Raw genomic sequence first — 14,470 nt, forward strand, 5'->3', positions numbered from 1 at the left:
ATGATAGACAAAAGAATTCTCCTGTAGATTTTAATATTATATGAAACGATCAGACATTGCAAGTTTAAACAAAAAAATCTAGATGTATTAAATGGCACCCAAAATTTGTTAACACAACTATTGATACCAGTTATGATCTATAATCTAATGTCCTCTCCATCCCTTATTGTTTTTCTATCTTAAAATGCATTTTTTAAATTCAGAGTTTTAAATTCATGTTTTATGCACTTGTTTTTGAAATAAAAAATGACTCAAAACTAAGGTCCCCAATAAAAAATGCAAAGAATATATTTAATCTTCAGTCCTAAGAAAATATTTTTATTTGAAGTTTGCAATTTTTAGAATATTATGCTGATTTCTAAATATATTTATATAATTCCTGACAAGAATAATAGTAACCAGAACTAGTGGGGTATTTAATTGACGAGTAAGAAAAACAAGTATGACAACATCCATAAAAGCGAAGCTCTGAAACGGTCGTACAAACAGACATTAACACTTGTGTAGTGTCAGAATAATCAGAAAATAAATGAATAAGAGTCAAAGCAAAATTGCGTGTAAATTTGTTGAAAAACTTGATACAGGATAATGTTTATGGACATACTTACATTTTTATGACTTGATTATAGAGTTGCTTTGCTTATAATATTGTACTTTGTTGTCCCAGGAATCAGTATTCCAAAAATCGGAACATTCGGATAATTAGATCACATGAAAATTTGTTGTGGAAAAAGTAAAAAATCAACATGTTTAAAATGGACGTACGGACATGATTATAGAGATGCTACGCTTTTTAAATTGTACTTAACTACTACAGGAATCACCATGCAAAGTTTGAAATAGATAGGACAATTCTAACATGCCTAAATTAACGAAAAAAGCTATCCATCTCAGAGGTACGGACGGACGGACGGAAAGACACTAATTATAGGAAAGCTTTGCTTTTAACTAAATCATGCCACAGATTGATTAGCCATTGTTTCTTAGTGTTTGAACTTAAGTCAATATGGAGTAGGTTGAGACACTTTGGTATAGCAATATTTATCTTTGAAGGTTTTACCTTTCTTTATTAACCTGACCTATACATATAGAAAGCTTCTCTGAAAAGTTTAATCACATAAGTCTATTTATATATATATAAATAGACATGCATCCAGAATATAAAACCATACTACTTTCTTATTAGAATTTAGATTTACAAAAGATTTTTAAAATCAGATAATAATAAAAATAAAATCATCTTTGTATGTGTTTCATCATCAAACATTGTGAGTTTATTCAGGGATACTCAATTACATTCATTAAGGCTGGAAATATGTCTCTTGGGTATTGTTATGGGATTAATGTATATTTGAAGTAGTGTTGTGAGTATTATGTCTTTTCAGGGTATTATTGTTGAGAAAATGTCAGTTGAGATAAGTCTATTGGTGGTATTAGTGAGGATATGTCTGTTGGGGGAATTGTTGATGATAAGTCTGTTGAGGATAATATTGTGGAGAAGTCTGTTTGAGGTGTTCTTGTGGAAAATAAGCCTGATGGGGGTATTTTTGTAGGGAATATGCCTGATGGGTGTATTCTTGTTGGCAATCTGTTATAGGCTGACATGATCCCCTGTTGATTTCTTGCAGAGGAGATGCCTGTTTGGGGTATTGTTGTGGTGAAGTTTGTTGGGTGTATTGTTGAGAATACATTTGAGAAGTCTGTTTGGGGTATTGTTGCAGAGAGGTCTGTTGGAGGTATTGTAGAGGGTAATATTGTGGAGAAGTTTGATAGGGGTATTGTTGAGGAGAAGTCTATTGGCGGTATTGTTGAGGAGAAGTCTATTGGTGGTATTGTTGCAGAAAAGTCTGTTGGAAGAAATGATGAGGATAATATTGTGGAAAAGTCAGCTTGCGGGATTGTTGCTGAGAAGTCTGTTGGAGATAATGTTGAGGAAAATATAGTGGAGAAGTCTGTTTGGGGTATTCTTGTGGAAAATAGGCCTGCTGGGGGCATTCTTGTGTGGTATACACCTGTTGGGTGCATTCCTGTAGGGAATCTGTTATTGGCTGAAATAGTTGTCTCCTGCTGATTTCTTGAAGGAGTGGGTGAAGTAGTCTCCTCCGGATTTCTTGTAGATGAGGATGAAACAATAACCTGCTGATTACTCATTTCTATCTCATCTGTCTTTTGTTTCTTGCTTCGAAGTTTTTTCTAAATAGAACATTGTCAACCCATTATCTCAAAAAACACCTGAAATTCTGTGATAAGGAGTTCAAAGCTCAAAATGCTTATCTTATTTTTAAATATTAACATTTTTTCACTATTTCAGGGAGGCCAGAGTCATTAAATGCCCCCCTTTTATCTCGGAAACTGTAAGAAATATCAAGACATTCTCAAAAGCATGGGTGTTTAATGTAAGAGAATACTTACAAGGAACCTAAGCACAACAATGAATATGAATATTATCACAAGCGCAATCAGTGCCCAGTAGTACCATTCCAAACTTAAATAAAAGAGGCTGAATATTTACATTGGCAAATGCAAAATATTTTTTTAAGATGATAACTATTTCTACCCCCTTAACACTATGATCTCAATAGAGATAGTTTTAAAGTTGTATTCTTTGAATTTCTTACAAGAATAATTCTAAAATCTTTTTTTAAAGAAGGTGTATCAACTTTTTTTTTATAGCTAGCCGGTTCTTTTAGTAAGTAGTAGATGTAAATTTTTTCATAGAATTCAGATATGCAATCGGTTTTTTTGTAGACCTCTTATTTTTTAAGTAATTTAAGTTTTAAAAAAAAAATTAAGTCGATTTTAAGGTACTAAAATGCAACAAAAAAAAAGAAAGAAAATGGCCATTATGAACAATAAAACAGTAAGATCTTTAATTTGACACCTTACTTTTTCAATTCTGTCCAGTAATTATTGAAAAAATCGATTTTTTAAAACCCACGAGAATAAAAACTTTGAACTTAATTTTATCATTTCACAGGTAAAAAAATATGGGTTCATATATACCTTTAGAATCAGAAAAATATTACGAATCCATTGTAAGCAAAATTGAAAAAAAAAGTTTACAATATAGTATATAAACTACAATAAAAGGAATTATATGAAAATATCATATTATATTATACAGGCAACGTCTTAATTCTTGAATTGAGTATAAAAATGGGAAGGGGGTAAAGAGGGGGTAAAGAGGGGATAAAAAAGGGAAGACGAAAGTGTTGCCTGAACAAAAAATATAATTGGCCATTTGTTTATTTTTTATTCTTTTATTTTTTTTCAATTTTGCTTACAATGGATTCGTAATATTTTTCTGATTCTAAAGGTATATATGAACCCATATTTTTTTACCTGTGAAATGATAAAATTAAGTTCAAAGTTTTTATTCTTGTGGGTTTAAAAAAATCAATTTTTTCAATAATTACCTGACAAAATTCAAAAAGTAAGGTGTCAAATTAAAGATTTTACTATTTTTGTACATAATGGATATTTTCTTCTTTTTTTTTTGTTGCGTTTTAGTACCTTAAAATCAACTTAATCTTTTTTTTTAAAAACTTAAATTACTTAAAAAATAAGAGGTCTACAAAAAAACCGATTGCATATCTGAATTCTATGAAAAATTTTACATCTACTACTTACTAAAAGAACCGGCTAGCTATAAAAAAAAAAAAGTTGATACACCTTCTTTAGATTATTTATCAATATTTACAAAATAATTACCCATCAGAATTCTCTACATCTCCTCCGTCCACTCCTCCTACATCTAGAAATAATATTTGAATGTATGTCCTTCACAGCAAAAATGACAGTCAAAAAAAATATATAAAGGTTGACACTGTTCGGAAAAATCTTCACAAATATGTCAGATAGTACCTTAAGTAGGAGCCAAGATAATTATGTCTTCCCTAAAATGTTTCTGACAGACATTTGTAAATTTGTATTGGTTTTAATTCAAAAAGTTAATTAAAACATTTGTAAGAAAATAAAATGTTATCCAAAAAAAAGATATGAAAAATGACATCAGACACAAAGCTACCACATTAGGCGAATTCAACTACAGTACGACTGAGGAAATGGAAAATTTAAATTTCAATATTAACTTACTTACGCTATTCTTCTTACTCTTAGCATCACACATCCAACATGATTCAAAAATAAACAAAATAACCAAAGGCATAGAAATATTTCCAGATATCTTTGTAAAATCTTTAAAAATATGAAAATAAAATTAATTTATTCATCTTTGCTAGGGCGGAATTCTCCGCCGATTTCAAGTGATCATCTATAAAAGCCAGAGCATCTTCCGCTTGTAATGGGATGCAATACTCGAACGCCCACTATAGGATATTAGATACTTTAACATCCAACAGACAACCAACCCTTTGATTGCACTACCTTTGTTTTGAAGTCCTTACTGTGCATAGTATTAAGTTTCCCTGTTTATTGTTCTATTCTCACTATTAGTGTCACATTCGCAACATACTATCAGTATGAACCATTTGACCAGACTAGAACCTAACACCTCCATGACAGCAACCAGGCAGGATATCATTTATACTAAAGCCGCGAGTTATATATTCATCTGGTCACAAATTTACTCTACCAAAAAAAAACATCTAAAATTTTTTCCTAACAATTAACACTCCTACATAAAACTAATATAAAAAACTAGTAATAAATAATTAAAAAAATAAATAAATATATTTTGAGGCCTTAAAAAAGTATGATTACATCATTACCAATAGAGGCGCTCCTTCTTTTAAAATAAAAAGTTTAAGAAGCAAAGCTACTCGATCATTTTAATTGGCATGGTCTGATTACAATGTAAGTTTAAACAAGGATGGCAACATCCATAAATAGCGTAGCATGATTAACGGACAGATTGATTACATTTAGAGAATAGTTGCACTGAAAAATTTCAACTATCTTTTATAAAAATCACATTTCTCTTATAGCATTACGGACTGACTGACGGACGGATAGACAAAGTAACCTATAGAGTAGCTACTAAAAGTAGGAATATTTTAGGTTACATTTCGTAGCTAGAAGTACAAAAAAGAATTTAAGAAGATTAATTAAACCATTATGTAAATTTTACCCCTGCATTAAAAAAATCTTGAGGAAGGTAAAACATAAGCTTGTACGTCCTTGGTTATGGTCCACAATTGTAGGAACGCATTAATTACGTAATCTTTTTATTTATCAAAGTTAAATTAATAAGTTAACAAAAAAATTTGTGATTTACATTCGATATTAGTTTTAGTATATCTAGCGGCTACGCCCTAAGAGGTAATTAGGGGCACGTAAAATGCTTCAGATTTCTACCAAATAGTAATTTTTCGGCTGCTAGATGGGGTTAGTTATATAAAAACAACAATGCTAACATGCAAGTAGCAATGCCCCAAAAATCATGGATTAGAATACGGACATAAAGATTTAAAGTGTATTTGTGAAAATCAAGAATGTTACGTATATTTTTAATATTTATATTTTGTGGCATGGCTGTCTAACTGACGGAAAAAGTAAATTACTAGAGAGTGAATTATAGAGTAGCTTTGACATCCTCATACTAAATTAACAGGATGTCTGTCTGTTTGTGTGTCTGTGTGTTTGTACCGAAGTATCTCGCTAACCGCTGAACCGATCGGATTCTTCTTAACAGGGTAGCTTCTCATAGGTCCCGGCAATGTTTATAACTATTTTGGGTGAGGGTACCACCACCCTCCCAAGAGAAATCACAATAAATCAAAATTTTTTCCCCTCGAATAGAGACTCCTACGTTACATTGCAAAGTATCGTGGCAATTTGATAGAGACTCCTTCGAACATTGCAGGGTATTGTATTATTTTTTAAAACACTAAACATTTAAAGTGCCACTAGAGGCCTCTAGGGGCATAGCCGCTAGTATAAAATATATTAACTATTGGTTATTATTTATTTTCAAATTATCAATATTTAGCAACAGTATGTATAAAATGTTTCCTAATATCTATAATACAAAACAATTTACATCGTATAAAAGGCATTACTTATATATAAAAAGGTTGTTGTTGAAATTCTTCTCATTTTAGGTAGATTTTGCTGCCTCCTAAAAAATAAAAAAGGTTTTAATGCATGATATCAAAGACCCTTTTTTCAACCATCTTCAAAAAGATATATTTTACGTCGTTCTTTAACTTTCAATTTTGAATTAAAAAGGAAAAGTAATTTTTTTGAGGGGATATTTTTTTCCAGGGGCGATTTCTCTGGTAGGGAGAAGATATCCTACCCCAAAATAGATATAAATATTCGCTTGACCTGTGAGAAGCATAAATGTAAAGGAGAACCATATCGGTTAAGTGGTGTAGCAAGATACAGACTGACATACAACCAGACATCATCTTACTTTTATATAAAGATTAAACTTACCAATGCTTTAATTTTCTCATTTAGTTTATTTCTTTCATCAGCCAAAGTTTTGTTAAGCTTAATCATTTGGTCCAATTTCTTCTTTACTTGAGCAATCTGAAACAAGGACAATTATATCCATGAGTATCCAGGGTTCTAAAGGGATAAGGCAGTAGCCGATAAATTGATGTACAGTGATGATACACAAGATTAACCTTTCTGTAGATTACAATTAGTGGTTGAAACGTTTGGACACTCAACTAAATGAAAAAAAAATCCAAAATAAATTAAAGTCACCAAAATTGTTAGGCCAACGAAGAAGAAAACATTATTATATAACTTTAAGGTTGCTCAATGTTGAATCCCTGAATTTTAAAAACCATTTTTAAAGTTTGTCTTGATATCTTACCGTTTCTACGATAGAATATTCATTTTAGAGGCGCCCTTGAAAAGGGTTAGGTGTTTTAAAAGTTTCACTTTATCGAAAATCATTTTTAAAATTTCTTACCTCCTTTTCTCTTTCTAAACTTTGCGAGTTCATTTTCTTAACTTGTTGACTGCTAACCTAAATTTGTTTATGACTTATTAATAACATAATTTATAAGTTTATGTAAAAAAAAACATGTCATCTTTAGTATGGTATAATTAATAATTAAGCTTTAGTAATAAAGTAAAAGAATAAAGGAGGCAGGGGTTAAATAACTGTGAGATCATTGGAATAATTCAATTGGGTCTTTGAATATAAGCCAATAGCGTCCGAAATATTAATACAGCCGTTACAAAAGAGCAGAAATCAATCTGCAAGCAGACAAAAATAGCCCCAAGCAGTAACCTGGAACAAAGTAGTTGTCTGGGTTATGCATCTAAACTTATACATTTACTGATTTAGTATTTCTTAGAGTGTACAAAAATTCAATTTAATCCTAATAGACTTTGGTTACTAAGAAATAATATATTTTTATAAGTACAGGCCATACTATAAATAACGGTCTTAGGTTAATAAAACAACAGCATAAATTATGGGGCCATATTTTCAATAAATTTACCTCGTACTTCTCCCTCCATTGATGTGTATCTTTGTCTAATTCCACCAACTGCTTTGTTAATTTATCAATTTGAGTCTAAAAAAATAACAAAAGTTTCATCGACATGATTTCTAACTCTTTGGGGACTTTTTATTTCTTGATTGAGTGGTCGCAATTTGAAATTTGCATCCATTCAAGTATCTTCCATTGTCTTATCTCTTAAAATCCCTGGGTTTTATATGAACAGAGGTGGATTCTTTAAAAAAAAATGCCCCACTAATCGCTTAGTTGGGGAAAATTGTTTTCATGAAAAATCCTCCAAAATCGCATAAAAAAATCTACAAAAATTAAATAAAATCTTATGTTCATATCTCTTCTATGATTTTGTTTAATTTTTGTAGATTTTTAATGTGATTCTGGTGGATTTTTCACGAAAACAATTATGCCCCACTAAGTTGGGCAAATTTTTTTAAGAATCCACCTCAGAGTATTGATCCTAGAGGCTTTTTCTTTTATGATCAGTGCTTTTTTCCTATATCTTTACTCCTGCGGGGCTACGAAGTTCCTAATATAACCTAAACTAATCTGACCTTAAGTTAAGAAAAATACCCCCTTACCTCCTATTTTTAATTTATTTTTAAAATAGGTTAGAGGTGAGCGGGGAGTTTATTATTGCTCAAGAGGGTAATTTGTGTGAAAACACCTTAAAATATGTTTGTCTGTTGACTAAATACAAAATAAAAATCAATTTCAAACGTTTATAGAGAGGCTACAATTCCAGCTAGAAACAACAAAACTGGTCAACTGAATCTTAGTTTCCGATTTTGTACGTATCACCCTCATACTATCTCAATATTTACTAATAGCAAAGCTTTTAACATTTAACTTCCAAAAAAATTTGAAAAATTAAAATTTTGAATGTATAGTGTATAATAAGTCGTCTTTTAATTTTTTTTTCAAATGATGATGTAGCTGAAAATATCTTTTTCGCAATAGTTGGGTTATCTGTCGTACAACTTTGGAAATTAGGGGACAAATGGGAAATTACTTTCCAGTTGATCACAAAACTTGTTCTCAATGATCCTCGTGTATCTAATACCATAGATTTAAAATTGGTATTAGACAGCAATCTTAAAGGCCATTTAAAATAAATTGGCAATATTTGTCTTTTTATTTGTATTGGAAACATTTTATCTCAGACTGTGTTTTGTGTATGTATGTTGGATTTCTATATATTTAGGGTTGTACGTCCGTCTAACTATACATCTTATCGTTAAATTAGGCATGTAAGAATTGTCCTATTAAAAGCAAAGCTTATCTATAAAAAGGGACGGTCCGTACGTCCGTAACGGATACCTCTTGCAATTTATTAGATCAGTTTATAATTGTCCTATGATTTGCTACTTGTCATGATATCTGTCTGTGTGTACCGAAGGATCTCGCTAACCGCCCATACGATATGTTTCTTCTTTATAGTTTAGCTTGTCATAGGTCTTGGGAAGGTTTATAACCATTTTTGTTGAGGGTACTACCTCCCAACAAATAGAAATCGCCCCTAGAAAAAACTGACCTGTCCAAAATTATTTTTTTCTTTTTTAAAATAAATGTGAAAGTGTTAGAAAGTGGTTGACCCCCCCCCCCCCCCTCAGGTGCGCTTCTTAGAAGATTCTAGGAGCGTAGCCGATAGTAGATTAAATTTTACCTTAAAATGTTGGAAGCTCTTAGTGCTATTTCCAGCTCCTACGCTCAATTCATCCAGTTGAGCCTAAAACAATTAAAGTCATTGATTATAAGGGTAAAAATAACCTTAACATTTAAAGAGAATATACAGGCGTTTTTAATTTTATAAGTTGAATTAATTTTATTTTACTTCATACGTGCCAGGCTTTTTTTCATGGCACTCAGACCTAACAACCCAGGATAGAAAAAAAGTAACCCAAATCTCTTCTTTTTCTGTCTAGACACCCGGGGTATTAGACAACACCCGTCTGGCCTAGAGTTTTGGCGGGTGTTCTAAATCAAGTCACCCTAGTTAGAAACACAAATCTCATATGAATGAGGAGCATGGATGAAGGAAAGCGTGATTAAAGTTTGTTGTTAATTAGAATCCTAACTTCCTACAAATCTTCCTCCTTACAACCTATTTCCATTGTCTCACAAAGATATAAAGGAATATGTAAGACTTAGAAACCCAGAAACCCCGAATCCCCGGATAGCCTAAAAATTTAAAGAATTGGGCTAAAATTTGAGTCATAGTTAAAGTTATTAAAAGCTTTCAATTAAAAAATAAAATAAAAATAATTTAGTTTATTTTTTTCCAAATCAATAGCAATAGTAATGATTCATGCTTAATACCTAAATTAATTCAATTTAGTTTAATACAGCATTCAGTAAAATAAACAGCATAAATAGAGTTGGGTCTTTGAAACTACGTAACATATCTTAATATTTTGTTTTCAGAAGGGATCTTAAGGATAAGATAATGGACATCATATTGATATTAGGGTTGGGCCGGATACTTTTTTGGCCGGATACCGGATACCGGATATCCGGCTGATTTCAAATGCCGGATATCCGGTAAACGGCCGGATATCCGGCCAAGGCCGGATATCCGGCAAATATTCGGTTATCCGGCCAAATTACCGGATATCCGGCCGGATAACCGGCCAAATTACCAGATATTAAAGTAGTAAAAAAAAAATTTCTTCAGAAATCTTATATAAATTTACATAAAGTTAAACTTATTCAGAAAAAATGTTCTTCTAGCTTCAATAATAAGAAAATTATAGCCATTTAAGATTTTAAAAAGCAGAGATTTTTGGTGTAAAGTATAAAAAATATTAGAGCCGGATATCCGGCCGGATAGTTTCAATATCCGGTATCCGGCCGGATATTGAAAATGGCCGGATATCCGGCCGGATATCCGGCCACACCGGATATCCGGCCCAACCCTAATTGATATACATCCCCAATGATTGTAAACAAAATAACTAGTCTGTACATGTATCATATTGCTTGAAAAGTTGAAACAACACTACTTTTAAACTAACCAACCAAAACTGAATAAATAAAAGTTCCCAAAGTTTATGATCTAGCGAATAAAGTAATGTGGTTATATAACTGTTGGTATCAGTGTGATTTACAGTCCAATGTACCCCCCGCCCCTTGCTACTTTTAGGGGTTATTTGAACAAATTTTGAAAAATATTTCAGTTTTTTCACTATAATGCATACTTTGGCAAGTTTTTTTTAAACTAGCAGTGTCCAAACTTTTCAACCAATTTCAATATACATAAAAGTAATTTTGTTTGTCATAATTGGGGATGTTAATCAATTTATCTTTCATTGTCTTTCCATTAAGACCCCAAATAAAGAACACTATATACTATCAACCACCGGACCAAAATGTCCCTTGAATGTGTATTTTGTTTATATTGGTTGGAACTCAGGGCTAAAGGAGACATTGGACTGTAAATTACGCTGGTACCCACATTATCGTTTCATGGACCCAAAAATTTTAATGAATTTTGATTGGTTGGTTCCAAAACATAAATTTCTAAACCTTTAATACAATAAGTTTACTCTACACGAGGTGTGATTATGTTTATCATCTCTGTAGACGTGTATCAATTTATCGTCTATTGTCCTAACTCCCTGAAGATCCCTGTTGGAAGTAAATAAATGTAATAAATTGTGAGCATGGAAGGATTTATGTTGTCAATGTACCTACAACATAAATAAAACAAGAATCACAAGTTTCTATAGTGCGCAGCAGCTAAATATGTTATGTTAGATATTTATAGAATCTGACAGATTGTGTAAGACGTTTCTAAAATCTACCTCATATTTATCAGATGTTTCTAAAATAATACGCATTATGTTATATGTTTCTAGAATATTACGCATTTTGTTATATGTTTCTAGAATCTGACAACTCATGTTAGATATTTCTAAAATTTGACAGATTGTGTTAGCTGTTTTAAGAATCTGACTCATGAAATTGATAGATGTTACTAGAAACTGACTTATTATGTTAGATGTTGCTAGAATCTGACACACTATGTTAGATATTTCTAGAATATGACAGATTGTGTTAGCTGTTTTAAGAATCTGACTCATTATATTGTTAGATGTTACTAGAAACTGACTTATTATGTTAGATGTTTCTAGAATATGACACATTATGTTAAATATTTCTAGAATATGACAGATTGTGTTAGCTGTTTTAAGAATCTGACACATTATGTTAGATGTTTCAAGAATCTGTCATGTTAGATGTTTCTAGAATATGACACATTATGTTAGATATTTCTAGAATATTGTGTTAGCTGTTTTAAGAATCTGACTCATTATGTTAGATGTTACTAGAAACTGACACACTATGTTAGCTGTATTTAGAATCTGCCATATTATGTCAGATGTTTCTAGAACTTGACGCATCATGTTAGATGTTTCTAAGTTTAACACATTATGTTATATGTTTCTAGAATCTTACTCATTATGTTATATTTTTCTAGAATCTGAAACATTAGTTAGATGTTTTTAAAATCTGACATATTATGTTAGATGTTTCTAGAATATGGGTTGCTAGGAATCCTAGAGCGTAATTCTATTTTGTTTTCAGTATTTTATCAATTCCCGGAGTTTATGTGTCAATAATAATAAATACAATTACATAAACACAAAAATGTACAGTACTCAATATACCAACGAAAAAAGGACAGGTACAATAAATATCTTAGAGCGGTTTCCCTCAAACCATCCAATTAAGAATCTCCTCCTGCCCTTGTTTATACTTAATAAGGGGAAGGGTTGGTTTTTCGCGTGTTTATTTTTTACGTTACGATATATTAGGTTCAGTTAAACATGAAGGAAAAAACTCCCCACTAGTTTTTATTTGAATTTTGAATAATTAAGGGAAGGGTTTCTTAGCTGGCTGGCACTTTAGGGGAGATGACCTAACTTTTTATGGGGAATTCATTCCTTAAATATTTAAATTTTAGCTGATAAAACATTTGCCACCCCATATAAGTCCTCTTTTTTTTTTACTGGCGGCCTCAGAGGCCTTTATGGGCTCTTGAGGGAATGGAGGATTTGAACTTTAATTTTCAAAATATTGGAGGGGGCCTGATTCGATTTCTCTTGGGAGGTTAAAGGTATCCTGCCCCCAAAATTGTTACTAACCTACCCGGGACCTATGATAGGCTTTACTTTAAATGAGAACCATATCGGCCCATCGGTTAGCGAAATCCAACTGTACAAACACACAGTCAAACAGACATCCTGTTACTTATGTAAAAGGATTAACAACAAATGTTAGACATTAGGAACCAGAATAGATATCCGTCTAATAACAACTGTTTCTCTGCGGATGCCTAAAATCGGTGAGGCGCGGCTGCCAAGCCCTGGCGGGTGGTGTATCCATTAGAGTACCTGATAAATAGAAGCTTGTTCCTTCATAATTTTTACAGTTTCCTCCAGGTTGTGAGACTTCTCTCTTTCCAAATTCAGCTCCTAAAGAACAAAAATGTGAAGCGTCATACTTGCCTACCATTGGTAATTAAAATGTATACTGGCATGTCATTGGTAATTTAGTCTATGTATTGGCCTATTATTGGTCATTTTTGTTGTATTACGTCATTTTTATAGGAACTATAAAGAGCTTCCAAATATGTTTTCTTCATAGAGTGTCCCGTATTTAAGGAATGTTACTAATATTTCGCGCATAAACCCAAATTTGGTGGACTTTGCAAATTTTTAAATTTAGGATTAGGAATGACAAAAATATCTAACATTTTAAGAAAGGGATAATAAATACAAATAAATGACTAACCAAACGTTAAAAAATCATATCCTTTGTTTTTTTTTCTTACTTTTAATGACAATTTTCAGCCATTGAACTTTACTTGGATGTCAAATATAATCTGCAAGAACCTATGCAATTTCTAATAATCTGCAAAAATCTTTGCAATTTATATAATCTGCAAATGATCTGTACCTGTGCAATTTCTATCCTTTCTTTGGTCATATCTGCCTTCACTTCAGCCTTCTCTAGTTGGGCTTTCATCACCTAAAAAAAAGTAGTAAATGTTCATAGTAATATCTTTAAAGGGCTCCAAACCAATTAATATCCGCTTGGTTACATTCGGTTCTGAACCATACTGAAAAATATCGTATTTTTAAAATGGCTTTTGATAGTTTATTTTAGGTTAGGTTAGGTTATATTGGGTTAGGTGATTGCCCCCGCAGGGGCTAGAAATAGGAGAAAAGATACTGTGAAAAAAAATGAAGAATCGCAAGGGACTATCGTATCATATTACAGACAATTTTTCCACATATAATGAAAGAAATCCTATAATTATTACCAGCGGCGCCTAGTGACCAAAACTATTGGGATCAATCTTATAATCTTTTATTTTACTAATCGCGGAAAGCCTGGATAGAATAAGAATAGTAAATTGATATTAAAAAACAGGAAGTTGGTATAATCAGGAAAATATGGTAGAGTAAAATTATCCGTTAATGAAAATACTAAAAAAGCATGAAGTATTGTAAGCTTGCGTAACTGTGACAGACTGACATATGGACATACAAGAACTGGCTCAATTATAATCATTGACTAGTAGATAATTCAAAAGCAAAATGGTTTCCCTAAATGCTAAGTTTCTCCTAGCTTATGATAAATAAATTTTATTTAAAGCAATTTAAATTGAAGAAAATATTTAAAAAGATAAATTTTTTAATAGTGATAGAAAAATTTTCTAATCTTTTTTTAAAACTATTTTGTAAAAGATGAAAATATCTCTATTTATAATTTTGTAGTAAAAATATTATTTAAACTTAATACCTCGGACGAAAATAAGATTTGGTTGTAATAATAGCATCCATTCAAATATAGTATTAGCCAGGGATCTAAAGGGATAAGGCAATGACCCTTAAATTGATTGACATCCCCATTGATGATATATAAAATAACCCCCTTTAAAAATTACAATTAGTGGTTAAAACGTATGGACATCCAACTAAATTGACCAACCAATCAAAATTCAATAAAAAGTCCCATAGATT

At 31.6% G+C, this 14,470-nt stretch overlaps 1 protein-coding gene and 1 long non-coding RNA gene across 2 annotated transcripts in view; both read right to left on the minus strand.

Moving 5' to 3' along the window:
* Nucleotides 1-1,161: 1,161 nt before the first annotated feature.
* Nucleotides 1,162-3,800, minus strand: LOC145332091 (uncharacterized). Its single transcript, XR_013884024.1, has 3 exons — nucleotides 3,712-3,800; nucleotides 2,413-2,485; nucleotides 1,162-2,193 (listed from the first exon to the last, which is right to left on the minus strand). It is a non-coding gene; the product is annotated as an uncharacterized LOC145332091 (long non-coding RNA).
* Nucleotides 3,801-5,912: 2,112 nt separating this feature from the next.
* LOC145331596 (uncharacterized) overlaps nucleotides 5,913-14,470 on the minus strand; it is a 31,468-nt gene continuing 22,910 nt past the window's right edge. Inside the window, exons 13-19 of the mRNA XM_080176344.1 lie at nucleotides 13,401-13,472; nucleotides 12,836-12,916; nucleotides 9,106-9,168; nucleotides 7,425-7,499; nucleotides 6,887-6,943; nucleotides 6,400-6,495; nucleotides 5,913-6,079 (exon numbers count right to left, since the gene is read on the minus strand). Of these exons, the coding sequence (XP_080032470.1) occupies nucleotides 6,059-6,079; nucleotides 6,400-6,495; nucleotides 6,887-6,943; nucleotides 7,425-7,499; nucleotides 9,106-9,168; nucleotides 12,836-12,916; nucleotides 13,401-13,472 (465 nt within the window). The 3' untranslated portion in view covers nucleotides 5,913-6,058. The remainder of the gene's footprint in view (nucleotides 6,080-6,399; nucleotides 6,496-6,886; nucleotides 6,944-7,424; nucleotides 7,500-9,105; nucleotides 9,169-12,835; nucleotides 12,917-13,400; nucleotides 13,473-14,470) is intronic.

Source organism: Acartia tonsa, chromosome 11 (assembly GCF_053477335.1).
Source record: "Acartia tonsa isolate MP-2025a chromosome 11, ASM5347733v1, whole genome shotgun sequence".
NCBI classification, from domain to species: Eukaryota; Metazoa; Arthropoda; class Copepoda; order Calanoida; family Acartiidae; genus Acartia; species Acartia tonsa.